The 15,832-nt window shown below is 44.4% G+C and overlaps 1 protein-coding gene across 9 annotated transcripts in view; it reads left to right on the top strand.

Moving 5' to 3' along the window:
* The first annotated feature begins 504 nt into the window (after window positions 1–504).
* LOC122560320 (potassium voltage-gated channel subfamily KQT member 2-like) overlaps window positions 505–15,832 on the top strand; it is a 176,825-nt gene continuing 161,497 nt past the window's right edge. For all 9 annotated transcript variants that reach the window (XR_006314715.1, XR_006314714.1, XM_043710924.1 and 6 more), the window contains exon 1: window positions 505–1,013. Coding sequence is in view for 7 of the 9 variants with exons in the window: in XM_043710924.1 (XP_043566859.1) it covers window positions 700–1,013 (314 nt within the window). In the remaining 2 variants the exon portion in view is untranslated. The remainder of the gene's footprint in view (window positions 1,014–15,832) is intronic.

The following is a 15,832-nucleotide window of genomic DNA, read 5'->3' as shown; positions in this document are numbered from 1 at the left end:
TATAAACCTCTATAAGGTCACCCCTCAGCCTCTCATGCTCCACAGAAAACAGCCCCCGCCTATTCAGCCTCACCCTATAGCTCAAACCCTCCAAACCTGGCAACATCCTTGTAAATTTCTTGGACATGGACAGAACGGCCTCCTGCATAATGAAATTCCAGCATAGTCAATCCGGATTGGGAGGGAGATTTCCCCCTATGGGTGTGGCTGTGGAGTTAAAGATTTGCTCTCTCTCCCTTCCCTGTCCCAATCTTTGCATGGGTCACTGTCTGTCTCTATGCGTCTCTCTCTCTGTATCTGTGTGTCTCTCGATGTGTTTGTGTGAGTCTCTCTCTCTCTGTGTCTCCCTCTCTATGTGTGTGTGTCTCTCGATGTGTTTGTGAGTCTCTGTGTCTCCCTCTCTATGTGTGTGTGTGTGTCTCTGTCTGTCTGTGTCTCTCTCTCTCTCTCTCTCTGTGTGCCTGCGCTGCGCAAGTGCAGTTTTCCTGGGGATGAATGGGCGGATGGAGGAGGAGGTGCTGAGAGGTTTCTGAGCCTGGATTCATTGTCTCCAGCTCGGTTTGGGGGTGGGAGGGGAGTTGGCTGACCGAGAGAGAGCAGAGGAAACACGCCCTCCCCCCCCCCCCCCTCTAGGGGGGGCAGAGCCAGTGCACAGCATGATCCCAGGGAATCCCCGCTGGAGGCGGCCGGCGAGCTGAGATGGTGCAGAAACCCAAGAGGAACGGGGAGGCTGGCGCTGGCCCCGGGGAGAAGCGGCTCCGGGTGGGCTTCGTCGGTATCGATGGAGGCCCCGAGGCTGCGCTCAGCGCCGGGGCGGACTCCTCCTGTACCCGGGACGGTGCTCTGCTCATCGCCGGCTCAGAGGGCACCAAACGCGGCAGCATTCTGGGCAAACCGCGCTCCGGTGGGCGCAAGCGACCCAAAAGGAACGCGTTCTACAGAAAACTGCAGAACTTTATGTACAATGTCCTGGAGAGACCCCGGGGATGGGCATTCATCTACCACGCTTATGTGTAAGTGAGGGTCCGGGCTGGGGCTGGGGCTGGGGCTGGGGCGGAATAAAATCCTCCCTCTGTCGCAGTCTGAGGGTTTTCACACACAGACACACAAATAGTGACACACACAGACACAAATACATACACACACACACACACAGACAGACACATACATACACACAGGCACAAACACAAATAGAGACACACAGACAGACACACACAAATAGTGACACACACAAATAGTGACACACACAGACACAAATACATACACACAGACACACAGGCACAAACACAAATAGAGACACACAGACAGACACAGGCAGAAACACACACGGCTTTGATCATTGGTAACATGCAACTCCACTGACTGAGCGGGGAAAAAATATCAGCTGCTGCTTTATTTCCTGTGTCAGTCCATGTTTTAGCATATTCCTGTCCGTTTCTGTCTGTGGGAATCTGTTGCTGCAAAATTTCACGTTTTCCCCCTCTCAGCGTCTTGAGAATCGGTGAAGCCTGAGTGTAAACTAGAGGAATCAGCAAAAAAAAAATCCTTTGGATCGATGAGAGTGAGAGAAAGAGAAACTGATAGAGAGAGAGCAACTGACAGAGAGAGAGAAAATGACACAGTGAAACACAGAGACAGAAATAGAGAGAGTGCGAAACAGAGGGGGAGAGAGGGGGAGATTCAGAGAGAGAGTGTGAAATACCCAGAGAAAGGGATAGAGAGAGTGAATAAGCTCCTGATCAGGGCCCTGAGAATCAGGGATGATCACAATTTCCCTGACTAGCTGCCAGTCAACATTTAGCATCTTTGATTTAAATGTAATTTTGCAAGCTCAGATAATCAATCCAAGTGTTTGGCAATGGGGGTTTGAGTTGTATTTGGCAGATTTATGATGTTGGTGGGGTTTAATTATGTCTGTTAACATATTAGTCTCAACATAATGCAGTGAACTCAGGAGGGAATTTTAGTATCTGTTTCAGGTTACCTGTCTTGGTAGATTTTTGGTGTACAGTACTGTGCATTATTGGAATGTGGGCTTTGCTGGCCAGACAAAATAAACAAATGTTTAGAATGCAAATAATTGTATGTAAACACTTCCTGTAATGATGTAGTTGCAGGCAGTGACCACTAGTTAATGCTGTGGTGTTGGTCCATGCAAATGTACCATTTTGCCACACATGAACAGGACTTGGAAATCCTAGACAGAACTCTGCATTGTATTTGAAGAGCTGACCCTAGGGGTGGGGGTGTGCTGCCTTTTTGAACTACTGCAGTCCATGTGCTGTAAATAGACCCACAATGCCCTTGGGGAGGGAATTCCAGGATTTTGACCTGAAATGTTATTCTTAGAGATGTCCAGAAGGTATTTGGTCAAGTCCCTTCTGAAAATTGTTAGCTGAAGTTGAAATTCAAGGTGTTGAAGATGAATTGTTGGTTTGGTTAGAAATTTGACTAAACAGTAGTAGATGGAGAGTAGGGATGATGTGTGCCTCCTGGACTCAGCAGAATGTGATCTCCAAGGATCTGTTCTGGGGCTTCAATTACTCACCATAATGGGATTAGATGATGGGATTAGAAGCCAGGCAGCCAAAATCGTCACGAGCACGGAAACATTGTGGTGTTGTAATTGGAAGGATAAAGTTATTAAAAGATACTGATAGATTGGGTGAATGTGCGAAATGTGGCAGATAGAATCCTATGTAAAAATGCTAAAGGTAAAGTTACCATAGTCCTGCAGTTCCATTAGGAAGAGATGCCTGGGAATGGTTTAACCTGAGGTTCACTGTGCCGCAGGTGAAGGGGAGAGGTTGAGAAGGAGTGTCCTTCATGGTAACTTCAACTGAGCTAACAGACCCTGATTGTAAGTGCACACATGTGAAGTCACTCACTTTGGACCTGAGAAAACTCGGAGGCCAGGGAGGCTGAAAGTGTTGGAAACAGCGGAAGGCCAGGGAGCCAGGTAGTTTGAGAAAAATACACAAACAGGTCTGGAGATCGCAAAGGCTAATAGGCTGCTCACCTTAATGTCGAGGGAATGGGGTCACAAGGGGATAAGAGCTATGTTTGAATTGTACAAATATAAAAGCAAAGTGCTGTGAATGCTGGAAATCTGAAAGAAATGCTGGAGAAGCTCAGCAGATCTGGCAGCATCTGTGGAGGGAGAAACACAGTTAATGTTTTGAGTCTGTTGTGACTCTTCTTCAGAACTGAAGGAGTCTGGAAAATTACAGTTTACTACTTGGGAGAGGGGTCTACTGCATTAGTGCTCGTTATGCCTTTTATTCTGGGCAGCTTTCCTATCAGTTCCACTCACCTCTCTTCCTTGTTTCCACAATACACAAGCCAGAATTTTAGGAAACTCTTGTGGTGTACTCTGGAATAGGAAAGCCTGGGTTCAAGCCCCATATCATCTAATGTTGTGTCATAACATATCTGACTAGAAAGTATCTATAAGCCATAATTTACAGCCCACTTCAGTGCTGAAGAAAACTCATATTGGACTCTAAACTCTATTTCTGTCCCAAATAATCTGTGAGATAAGCTGAGTTTCTCCAGCAACTTGCAAAGTCATGGTTAGACCACAATTGGAGCATCGTTAGCAAATCTGGACATGACATCTTCGGAAAAATAAATTGATTTTGGAGGGAGTAGAGTGTGGATTTACCAGAATAAAACTTGGAGTTCAAGTGTTAAATTACTAGGAGAGGTAACGCAAGCTAAGGAAGTACATTCCACTGGTTTAGATGATTAATTAAAGGGTGATTTCATTGAATTGGTATTCAGGGGAGCCCATAGTTTCTCCCAATCGATATGTTTGTTGGATGGGGAGTCTAGAGCTAAGCACATATTGTAGATATTAGAACAAACCCTTTCATCATGCAAAGGATGGTAGAATAGTGTAGTTCTCTTCTACCCATCAGTTGACGTTGGATTACCTGTAATTGTTAATCTAACAATCTCAGACTTATGTTTGAAAAGAGGTATGATGGGATATAGGCACATGAGCTTCTGTCACAGATCAGCAGTCATTGCATCCAATGGTGGAACAGGCTTGACGGACTGACTGGCCTCCTCTTCCTTTGTTTTGTATGGGCAAAAACTTTGATTGGGTCATTGGAAAGTTGAATCAATGATCATTTTATTGCTGACTTAATCATCTCTGAGTAGATTGTGATTGGTTTCTTTGTGTTTCAGCTCATCAATATAAAGCCTGTGAATTGTGTAAATAACTATTTTGTTCTTCAGTATTTTGGAGTCAATGAGGAAATAATTATCCCTGATTGTAACTGCCTCTGAATAAGTCAAAATATCCTTTGATTGAATAATTCCCATCCACTGAGAAGTAGCAGAGCAGGTCCATGTACATTTTAAGCAGGTTTAGGAGTGAAATGCTGTGTTTCTATCATCGGAAAGACAGAATTGGATCGATTGTCTTTTTCCAATCTGTAAAACATTATTAACCATTGATTGGTTATGTGCTAAGGGATAATTCCATGTGATGTTCTAGCTGTTAGAGTTCTCGAGTAGATTTTATTTACCACTAACTACACAGTGTTTATTTACATTTGGATTATGTCAAATGTTCTCGAGTTTAATGGAGGCAGGATAATGCTAGAGTTCCATCCGGGACTCTGAGAATGATGAAAATCTTACTGTTATGGTATTGGTGCTTTGAAAGAGTGAGATAATTAGTCCCTCTTTCCTGCTTTTTCCCAAATGTCTTGCAATTTTTTCTAAATTTTGATGATATATCCAATTCCTTTCTGAAAGTTAATTTTGAATCTTTTTTCAGTGTCCTTTCAGGAAGTTCATCCTCAACTATAGTTCAGGAAATATGTGAGCTGGACTATAAATTGCTGAGATTAGGAATTGTACTGTTCCTGTTTGGAATTCTGAAACTAACATCATTAAAATATTGATTTTTGAGGTCTTATCTAATTATCTGTTTGTGGGAGCTTGCTGTGCACAATCTGACTGCTACATTTCATACGTGACAGTAGTGACTACACTTAGAAAAACACGTCATTGGCTGTGAAGTGGTTTGGGATGGTCCTGAGGTTCTGAAAGGTACTTTGGAAATGGAAGGAGCAAAATTCTGTAGATGCTGGAATCTGTAGTGAAAACAACAAACGCTGGAGATCACAGCGGGTCAGACAGCATCCATAGAGAGAGAGAGAGCGAGCGAACGTTTCAAATCCAGTTAACTCTTCACCCAGAGCTGATGTGAAGTGTGGAGGGGGCAACGCCTGGAGGGCTGGAAGAGATCTGGAGGAGTACGGGTGCAGATTGTTCAGATTAAATGATTGGAATGGGAGAACGACTGAACAACGGTGTGTCTAACCGTTAGATTGGAAAGAACAGACAGTCCCACTGGGGTGGGGGAAGGGGAGAGAGAGAGAGGACATCGTGACAGAGAATGTACAAGTAAAGCTAAAAGAAAGGGAAGGAATGGGAGTGGGTTCACAATTTGAAGGTGTCGATCTCCATGTTAAGCCCAGAAGGTTGTAAAGTGCCTGGTCTGAAGCTGAGATATTGTTCCTCCAGTTTGTGCTGGGATTCACTGGAACACCGCAGCATGCCAAGGACAGACACGTGGGGCATGTGAGCAGGACGCTGTGTTCAACTGAGCGGCTATGGGAAGGTCAGGGCCCTGCTTACGCATGGAACGGGGGTGTTCCACAAAGTGGTCACCCAGTTTGTGTTTGGTTTCTCCGATGTAGAATAGGCCACATTGGGTGCAGTGAATGAAATCCACAAGATTGGAGGAGGTCCAGGTGAAATGCTGCTTCACCTGGAAAGGTTGAGGAATGCTTGAGGACTCTGGGTCTATACTCAATGGAGTTTAGAAGAATGAGGGGGGATCTAATTGAATGGCCTGGACAGAGTAGATGTTGGGAAGATATTTCCAATGGTAGGAGAGACTAGGACCTGAGGGTACGGTCTTAGACCTTTTTGAATAGAGATAAGGAGAAACTTATTCAGCCAGAGAGTGCGGAATCTATGGAATTGATTGCCACAGAAACCTGTGGAGGCCAGGTCATTGTGTATAGTTAAGACTGAGATAGGTAGGTTCTTGAGGATCAAGGGTTACGGGGAGAATGGGGTTAAGAAATTTATCAGCCAAGATTGAATGGCTGAACAGACTCAATGGGCTGAATGGCCTAATTTCTGTTTCTATGACTTATAGTCTTATGGACTATGAGGTGCTTGGATGGTGAGCAGGGAGGAGGTGAAGGGGCAGGTGTTGCACCTTCTTCAGTTACATGGGGAAGTGCCATGGGAAGGTGGGGTTTGGTGTTGGTGGTTGTGGAATGGACTGGGGTGTTGCAGAGGGATCAATCCCTGTGAAATGCAGGCGGGGGAGTGAGGGGACGATGAGTTTGGTGGTGACATTCTGCTGGAGTTGTCCAAAATGGCGGAGAATGATCCTTTGAATGCGGAGGCTGGTGGGATGGAAAGTGAGGATATTGTTGTGAGTGATGGGAAGGGGCAAGTGCGGAAACAAGGGTGAGAGGTCAGAGACAGCTGACAGGGCCTTCAATCGCAGAAGATTGAGTCGAAGGTTAATCGGAAGAGTGTTCAGATATTCTGGTGAAACCCACACTTGACCAGATTGATACCAAATGTTCCTTATCGGATGTCAGAGTCAAAATGACAATCTTTTTTTGGTTTAAAAAAACAGTATCCTAATCATTCCTATAGAAAAGGCACTGAACACAACAGTGGTTATATCATTGCAATCAATGACCAATTGCTGGGTAGTGAATGTTGTCAGACTTACTGTGCAGTGCTATTATCAATGATGCTGGTAATCTGCTGAGAATCACTGTCAGCAAAGAAGATTTGGCATTATATAAAAACTCTGCCTTGCAGACTGCAGTGTGCATTGTTCTCAATAAATTACATCCTGGAACAAATTTAAGGCTCTAACCTCATTTTCAGGTGATGGTTATTCTTTATCAGAGTATCAAACAACACAGCAATGGATCCAGCCTATAACTGAACTGTCCAATTAGTCCCACTCTCTCTGCACTATCTCCAGTTCTGCAAATATTTAATTTCCTCAGTTTTATCCTGTTCCTTTTGAAGGTTATTATTGAATCTGCTTCTACTGTTCTGAGGCCCTACATTTCCAATCATAATAACTTGCTGCATAAAATAATCTTTGTCACCTTCATGGCTTTTATTAGCCACAGATCTGCCTTTTCTAGTGACCTTTCTATCACTTTCTATCAAACTACTTATCATCTTAACCATCTCCTGAAATCTACCCTTACCCCTTTTTTTATTGTATGGAGAACAACCTCATATTCTCTACCCTGAGGCAGTGATGTAATGACAAAGTCACTGGGATGGTTATTCAGATGCTACTTAATGTTCTTGGGATATTGGGTTGAATCCTGCCAAAGTAGATGGTGAAATCTGAATCAAATAAATAGCAACCAATTGTTGCTTAAAAAACCATCTGGTACATGAATGTCCTTCAGGGAAGGAAATCTGCCATGCTCACCTGGTCTGGCCTACATGTGACTTCAGACCCACAGCAATTTAGCTAACTCTTAACTGCCCTCTGAAATCGCCCGAGTAAGCCACTCCAATCAAGGAGCCATTAAGGGCTGGGTAATAAAAGCTGGTCCAGCCACTGATGTCATGAATGAATGTAAAAAGCAGAACTGAAACCCTTTATTCCTGCTTTTGCTTCAAATTTAGCTGCATGCAAAGTAATTACAGCCCAAAATCAGGCCATTCAGCCCAACAGCTCTCTGCCAGTGTTTATGTTCCACACAACTTCCCTTGCATTCTGCTACATCTCAAACAGTGCTGTGCAGAGCAGTTCCTGAGGTGACACCACTCAAGCCTTGAACATTCATGTGATCCCCTTGGTGAAGACTGGGAGTAACCAGTGAGGGTGAGGCGGGGTCCTGGGAGACTGGCAGAAACTGGGAGAGTGTGCATTGCAGAACATTGCTGTGGTCATGGTTGCTTCAGAACATGTGGCTGCCACGTTTCAGTGTGTGACCCAAATGGGGTCTCAACCCCCACTTTGGAAAGTTGTGACCTCAGGCCATTAATGTTTCCTTTCATACCTTTATCGTCCTGGTGCTTACTGAAGCTGTCCTTAAATATGCTGAAAATGTTTTGCTGGAAAAGCGAAGCAGGTCAGGCAGCATCCAGGGAACAGGAGAATCGACGTTTCGGGCATAAGCTTCTTCAGGAAAGCCCTTCCAGCAAAACATTTTCAGCTCTGATCTCCAGCATCTGCAGACCTCACTTTCTCCTGTCCTTAAATATGCCTCATGTAAACCCCTACACCCCTCCTCCTGCCCCCATATTAGAACCACTGTCTGGATAAAGAAGCTTCCTGTTGGATTCCTTTTTGATGATTATATCCTTGTGTTACATCTCAAGAAGGACCAGATGGTTGAAACGTTAAATAGCAGGAACTTTATTAAGGAGGTGTTCACTCTGCAAGCAGCAACTATATTCCTCCCTGTCACATGATCAGGCTCTTAAAGTGACAGTCTACCATACGTACACAAGAACACAATATGATGGTCCCTAGTTCTTCTCTTGCCCAGAATTGGAGATCATTATCTCTCCACTGACCATATTAATAGCTCACCTCATTCTTTCTTTTTATCAAAGGCATCCTCTGTGGGAATCATTCTAGTGAATCTTCTCTTCAACATTGGTGCTTCTAAATCTTTTTTATAACCTGGAGACCAGAACTGCTTGCTCACTGCACTCCAAAAGCAGTCTAACCAGTGTTCTTTCCTTATCACTTCACTAGAACTGAATCCCAATGTTTTCTTAACAAAAACTGAAAGAACTTCAGATGCCATAAATCAGAAGCGAAACCAACCAGCGACACCCACACCCCACAAAATAAATAAATTTAGAAAAACAGAATTCTGAGGAAGGGTCACCAGACCCAAAACATAACTCTGATTTCACTCCACAGATGCTGCCAGACCTGCTGAGCTTTTCCAGCAACTTCTGTTTTTGTTCCCAGTATTTTCTTCCTCCTTTTTACACTGTGTTGCTGCTTCCAGGGACTTGTGTGTTTGCGCATAATTCCTTCTGCTCCTTGATTGTTTTTACACAGAAGAATTGGTCTCCTGCTTTTCTAAACAAGATATAACCTCTTGTTCATGTCTGGTGAGAAAGCGGAGAAAATCTTTTGCAGTATCTTTGGAGAGGGGCTGAAATTAATGTCATGATTTTGGTGATTATTCTATCAGAATGCTCCACAGACATTAGGCAAAAGTGAATAATGCAAAAACTGGAAATTAGAGTCGAGATTGTGTTGCTGGAAAAGCACAGCAGGTCAGGCAGCATCCAAGGAGCAGGAGAATCGACGTATTGGGCAAAAACCCATTCCTGATGAAGAGCTCTTGCCCAAAATGTCAATTCTCCTGCTCCACAGACATTGCTTGTCCTGCTGAACATCCCCTGATTTTGTTTTGGATTTCCAGCATCCACAATATTTGGCTCTTGTATCCTTAGTGAAGCTCATTTAAGAGTATTGGAAGGCAGAAAATAGAATGAGAAGACCATTCAGCCCATCGAGCCTGCTACGCTATTCAGTACAGTCATGGCTGACCTTCAGCTTCAACTTCACTTTCCAACACGCTCTTGATTTATGGAGGGACCAACAATTGGGTGACTCCGGCCTTAATGATATTCGATGATGTCATGTCCACAGCTCTCTATGGTCGAACATTTCAAAGATTCACAACTCCCCAGTCTGAAATGATCTTCCTCCTGTCCTGAGATGGTGCCCCCTTGTTCTGGATTCCCCAGCTAAAGGGAAACCACATGTCAATCACATGCCAATACCCCGCATCTCTCTGCACAATGTCACTCACTTCCCAGCCAATTTAGGACAGTTTGCAAACACTGAAATTGACTTTCCAATTTCTTAGTGCAAATCTTTTAAGTAAATTGTGAACAACCATTGGTCTCAGCAGTGATCCTCACAGATCACCTTCATCATCCGGACTGACTTATGATCAAAGCTTATCTCTGTTAGTTGTTCTGGGATACTGATGTTCTTGGAATTACAGCTCGACCACATTCCAACCAATAACTGCAGTGTTTGCTATTTACCCTGAGTCTGTCATACTCTGGCACTGAGTTCAGAGCCCAAGTCCAGCACTTGATGGGATGTGGGTCTTGCTGATAAGACCAACATTTATGGGGCAGTTGCTGTGTGCAGGGGATATGAGAAGTGAGCTCTGCCGAGATTCTTTGTCAGTTTCTGGATGTTGGGGCTGAGGGTGTGCCTCCATTGTCAGGTCTTCATTGTTTGATCAAAGGACATGGTTTCGGGGAGAGGGGGGTCCTTTTGAAAATCACACTTGGCCCTTCCTTCCTTCCTCATAACCAACACCCCCTCCCCTACTCCATGGTGGTGACCCTCCCCCGACTCCCAGTGGCCTTAAATTCTGTCTCAGGTCGGTGTATTGCCAGGAGGTCATGACCTGAACTGGAGAACTGCTGGCCTCTGGGTGTAATTTACCAATCAGACAATGATTACCCTGGTCCTCAGGACCTTCAGGAAACTTTCCTAGCTTCCATTTGGCTGTGGATCAGTCAGAGGCTGGGAACATGTCCATGCTAGAGTCATTAGAAGTGTAAGATCCAATAGGAGCCCAGGAACCAGGGTAAGAGGAGGCTGCCTCACCAGATATGCCATGGGACTTCACCTTCTGTACCAGCCTGCTGTGAGGTGCTTCCAAAGGCCTTGCTAAAGGTCATAAAGACAACTTCTACCACCCTGTCCTCATCAATCATCTGTCGCTTCCTCAAAAAGTCTCAATCAGGAGATTAAAAGTGTAGAGGAAGCTTTAATCTGTATCCAACCTTGTGCTGTTTCTGTCCTTGGAGTGTTTTGATGATAACAGTGTCGAGTGAGCTTTACTCCATATCCAACCCTGTGCTACAATTTGGCCTGGGAGTCTTTAATGGGGACAATATAGAGGAAGCTATGTTGCGGCTGTACAGGACACTGTTGGAATATTGCGTGAAATTCTGGTCTCCTTCCTATCGGAAAGAAGTTGTGAAACTTGAAAGGGTTCAGAAAAGATTTACAAGGATGTTGTCAGGGTTGGAGGATTTGAGCTATAGGGAGAGGTTGAATAGGCTGGGGCTGTTTTTCCTGGAGCATCGGAGGCTGAGGGGTGACCTTGTAGAAGTTTACAAAATTATGAGGGGCATGGATAGGATAAATAGACAAAGTCTTTTCCCTGGGGTCTGGGAGCCCAGAACTAGAGGGCATAGGTTTAGGGTGAGAGGGGAAAGATATGAAAGAGACCTAAGGGGCAACCTTTTGACACAGAGGGTGGTATGTGTATGGAAACTTGAAAGGGTTCAGAAAAGGATGTTGCCTGGGTTGGAGGATTTGAGCTACAGGGAGAGGTTGAATCGGCTGGGGCTGTTTTCCCTGGAGTGTCAGAGGCTGAGGGGTGACCTTATAGAGGTTTATAAAATCATGAAGGGCATGGATAAGGTAAATAGGCAAAGTCTTTTCCCTGGAGTGGAACTAGACGGCATGGGTTTAGGGTGAGAGGGGAAAGATATAAAAGGGACCTAAGAGGCAACCTTTTCATGCAGAGGGTGGTACGTGTATGGAATGAGCTGCCAGAGGATGTGGTGGAGGCTGATACAATTACAACATTTAAAAGGCATCTGGATGGGTATATGAATAGGAAGGGTTTGGAGGGATATGGGCCAGGTGCCGGCAGGTGGGACTAGATTAGGTTGGGATATCTGGTCGGCATGGACGAGTTGGACTGAGGGGTCTGTTTCCATGCTGTACATCTCTATGACTCTATGAATAGCAGAAGATATACTCTGTATCTAAGCTAGTGCTGTATGTGGCCTGGGAGTATTTTAAAAGTGGAGGGGTTATCAAATTGTAATTTGAATGTGATAAACTGTTTGAGCAAAGAAACGATTTCTTCTGGTCAGCAAGTCCTGTGATAGTGAACATATACTAAAACATAGAGCCCGAAGGGTCAGCACTGACATCAGGAAGTGTTGTTTTATAGATTGTAGGGACAAAATCCTTGCATTCTCTCTCTCTCTCTCTCTCTCTCTCTGTTTCGAAACAGTTGGTGCTGAGGGTCACTGGGGCTTTCAGGACTGTGACTGATTAGCTTTTGTTACCAAGGGGATTAATGGATATGCAGCAGGTGTGGGCAAATGAGGTTCAAATACAGATCAGCTGTGAATAAACGGAATGGTAGGATGGTGGACAAAGCCTGGGACGATGAAATGGCATCTTCCTGTTCCTATATTCTGATAAATGTGCTCAGTACAATCTTTCTTTCTGTTTGAATTATCTGGGAGTGCTGACCTTTTCTGATTGGGAAGAGATAAACTGCTAATGGGTAATTGATTCCTTTGCAGGTTTTGCACTCCATCAACTGCAATAACCAAAACAATTGGTGGAATTAACCTCTGCTTTCCTTCTGTGAGTTTACTGGATCCTCCTGGTTGCTAATTATACTCCTGGCTATTACCACACTCTCTCTGAGCTTCTCCTTGTTCACTTTTCATCCTGGTTTTTAGGCAGTGAGCCTGGAGATGTTGATTAGCCACAGTGATCATTCTCCATCTTCGAAACATTTCAAAGTGGTCATTATCGTACTCGAAACATTAACTCTGTTTCTCTCCCTACTGCTGCTGCCAGACGTGCCAAGTTTCTCTGGCACTTTGTTTTTATTTCAGAAGTCACATGATACCAGGTTATAGTCCAATGGGTTTATTTGAAATCACAAGCTTTCAGAGTGCTGCCTGTTTACCACAGGTTGAAGGAGCAGCACTCTGAAAGCTTGTGGTTTCAAATAAACCTGTTGAATGATAACCTGTATCACATGACTTCTGACTTTGTCCACCCCAGTCCAACACCAGCACCTTCACATCATGTTTTTATTTCAGATTCCAAATACCCACAGAACTTAGTCTTTATTTGATCAATGCCAATCCATTGACTGAATTCTAGCAGTGTGTAATGGTGTAAAATGAGTTGGCAGCTGTTTTGATGTCATTTAATTATTTCTGTACTTCATCCACACCTTTGTCAGCTGTTGGTTATTACGTACGCTCCCATCTTCCACCCTACACTGGTACTCATTTTGCAACCTATATCTTTTCACACATCAAGTTGTGTTGATTTCCAGTTGTTCTTGTGAACCTACTTTGGTTCTGCAGTTGGCTGGATGGCTGCTTTGTGACACACAGTGATGCCAATGGTTCAACTCCCACACCAGCTGAGGGGACCATGAAGGACTCTCCTTCCCAATCTCTCCCCTCGTCTGAGGCCTGGTAACCCTCAGGCTAAACCACCATTGCTAATGAGAAAACAGCCCTGAGAGATGGTGGGCCAATGGCGATTTTACATTGGCTCCCCATTGAGCTCCATGTCGAAATTCTTAAACTCATTTTCAAATCCCTTTGTGGTAATCTCCCTTCCAACCTTTGTAATTTCCTCCTGCCTCACAGTCATCTAAAATATTATTATTTCATGGGATGTGGGTGTAACTGGCTGGTCCAACATTTATTGCCCGTCCCTAGTTGCCCCTTAAGAAGATGGGGGTGATCTGCCTTCTTTGAACCACTGCAGTCCATGTGCTGTAGGTTGACCCAGAATACCCTTAGGGAGGGAATTCAGGATTTTGATCCAGTGACAGTGAAGGAACGGTGATATATTTTCAAGTCAGGATGGTGAGTGGCTTGGAAATGAATTTGCAGAGGGTGTATGTATGTGGATGCACGTATGTGCTGCCCTTGTCCTTCTAGGAATATCAGTGGGTTTAGTCCCAAGCTTCCAACACTGCCAAAAACAGATTCACTGATAATTCATCTCATTTCGATTTGCAAGAACTTATACACAATCTTTGGGTTTATGCTGTTGTACAACAGTGGAAGGATCTTTAAGAGATAATGCCGAGCAGTGCTTCAAGCTCTGTCCGCTATGATAATGTCAGATGAGCTAAAGGGAAAAGCAGCTCAGGATCTCCATAACACCAGTGGGCAAAAGTAATAAAGAACTGGCTCGAAGGTAGAATACAGAGGGTGGTGGTGGAAGGTTGTTTTTCAGACTGGAGGCCTGTGACCAGTGGAGTGCCACAAGGATTGGTGCTGGATCCACTACTTTCCATCATTTATATAAATGATTTGTGTGTGAGCATAAGAGGTATAGTTAGTAAGTTTGCAGATGACACCACAATTGGAGGTGTAGTGGACAGCGAAGAGGGTTACCTCAGATTGCAACGGGATCTTGACCAGATGGGCCAATGGGCTGAGAAGTGGCAGATGGAGTTTAATTTAAATAAATGTGAGGTGCTGCATTTTGGGAAAGCAAATCTTAGCAGGACTTATACACTTAATGGTAAGGTCCTGGGGAGTGTTGCTGAACAGAGAGACCTTGGAGTGCAGGTTCATAGCTCCTTGAAAGTGGAGTTGCAGGTAGATAAGATAGTGAAGAAGGCGTTTGGTATGCTTTCCTTTATTGGTCAGAATATTGGGGCTGTTTTCCCTGGAGCGTCAGAGGCTGAGGGGTGACCTTATAGAGGTTTATAAAATCATGAGGGGTATGGATAGGGTAAATAGGCAAAGTCTTTTCCCTGGGGTGGGGGAGTCCAGGACTAGATGGCATAGGTTTAGGGTGAGAGGGGAAAGATATAAAAGAGACCTAAGGGGCAACTTTTTCATGCAGAGGGTGGTACGTGTATGGAATGAGCTGCCAGAGGAAGTGGTGGAGGCTGGTACAATTGCAACATTTAAAAGGCATTTGGATGCGTATATGAATAGGAAGGATTTAGAGCGATATGGGCCGGGTGCTGGCAGGTGGAACTAGATTGGGTTGGGATATCTGGTCGGCATGGACGGGTTGGACCGAAGGGTCTGTTTCCGTGCTGTACATCTCTATGACTCTCTGACTCTAAAGCGGAGGAGATCTGAGGGAAATGTTTCTCACCCAGATGGCAGTAGATATATGGAACATGTGTGTAAGTAGGAGCTTGGTGTTTGTCGGTTGGCATAGACGTGATGGGCCGAAGGGCCTGTTTCTATGCTGTACATCTCTATAACTTTATTAAGGCTTATTATCCATGTCTTCCTCAAAGCCTTTGTAACATGGTCTATCACATTAATATAACTTATGCAATAAACTACTATCATTTTCTTCTTCTCATTAGAGTGCCAAGTGGTCTCCCTCTACCACATCAGACCAAACAGGTCATGTAGATCCCTCTCCTGAAAGAAGATAATGGCAGCAAAACTAATTTCTTCTGAAGAAGAGTCATATCAGACTCAAAACACTAATACTGTCGTTCTCTCCACAGATGCTGTCAGACCTGCTGAGTTTCTCCAGGACGTTAGGTTCTTATGTTAGCACACTTTTACAGGCTGGGAAAGCTACGCATACTTAGAACCTACATTGGGTGTCATTGCCAGGGTGAGGGGGCACCATGAAACTAACTGCTGCGAGGGAAATCCAAGGGCAAGGAACCAATTTCGAGACCACAGTTCCAGAACTAAAATTATAAAGAGGGAAATTGAGAAACAAACTTGTAAGGAGATCCCAGCTATCTGTAAGAATAATAGGGTAGTTATGGTAGGTGATTTTAACTTTCCAAACATCGACTGGGACTGCCATAGTGTTAAAGGTTTGGATGGAGAGGAATTTGTTAAGTGTGTACAAGATAATTTTCTGATTCAGTATGTGGATGTAACTACTAGAGAAGGTGCAAAACCTGACCTACTCTTGGGAAATAAGGCAGGGCAGGTGACTGAGGTGTCAGTGGGGGAGCACTTTGGGGCC

This window comes from Chiloscyllium plagiosum, chromosome 20 (assembly GCF_004010195.1).
Source record: "Chiloscyllium plagiosum isolate BGI_BamShark_2017 chromosome 20, ASM401019v2, whole genome shotgun sequence".
NCBI classification, from domain to species: domain Eukaryota; kingdom Metazoa; phylum Chordata; class Chondrichthyes; order Orectolobiformes; family Hemiscylliidae; genus Chiloscyllium; species Chiloscyllium plagiosum.
Note: the sequence above shows the minus strand (reverse complement) of the source record. Positions and strands in the feature narration are given on the sequence as shown.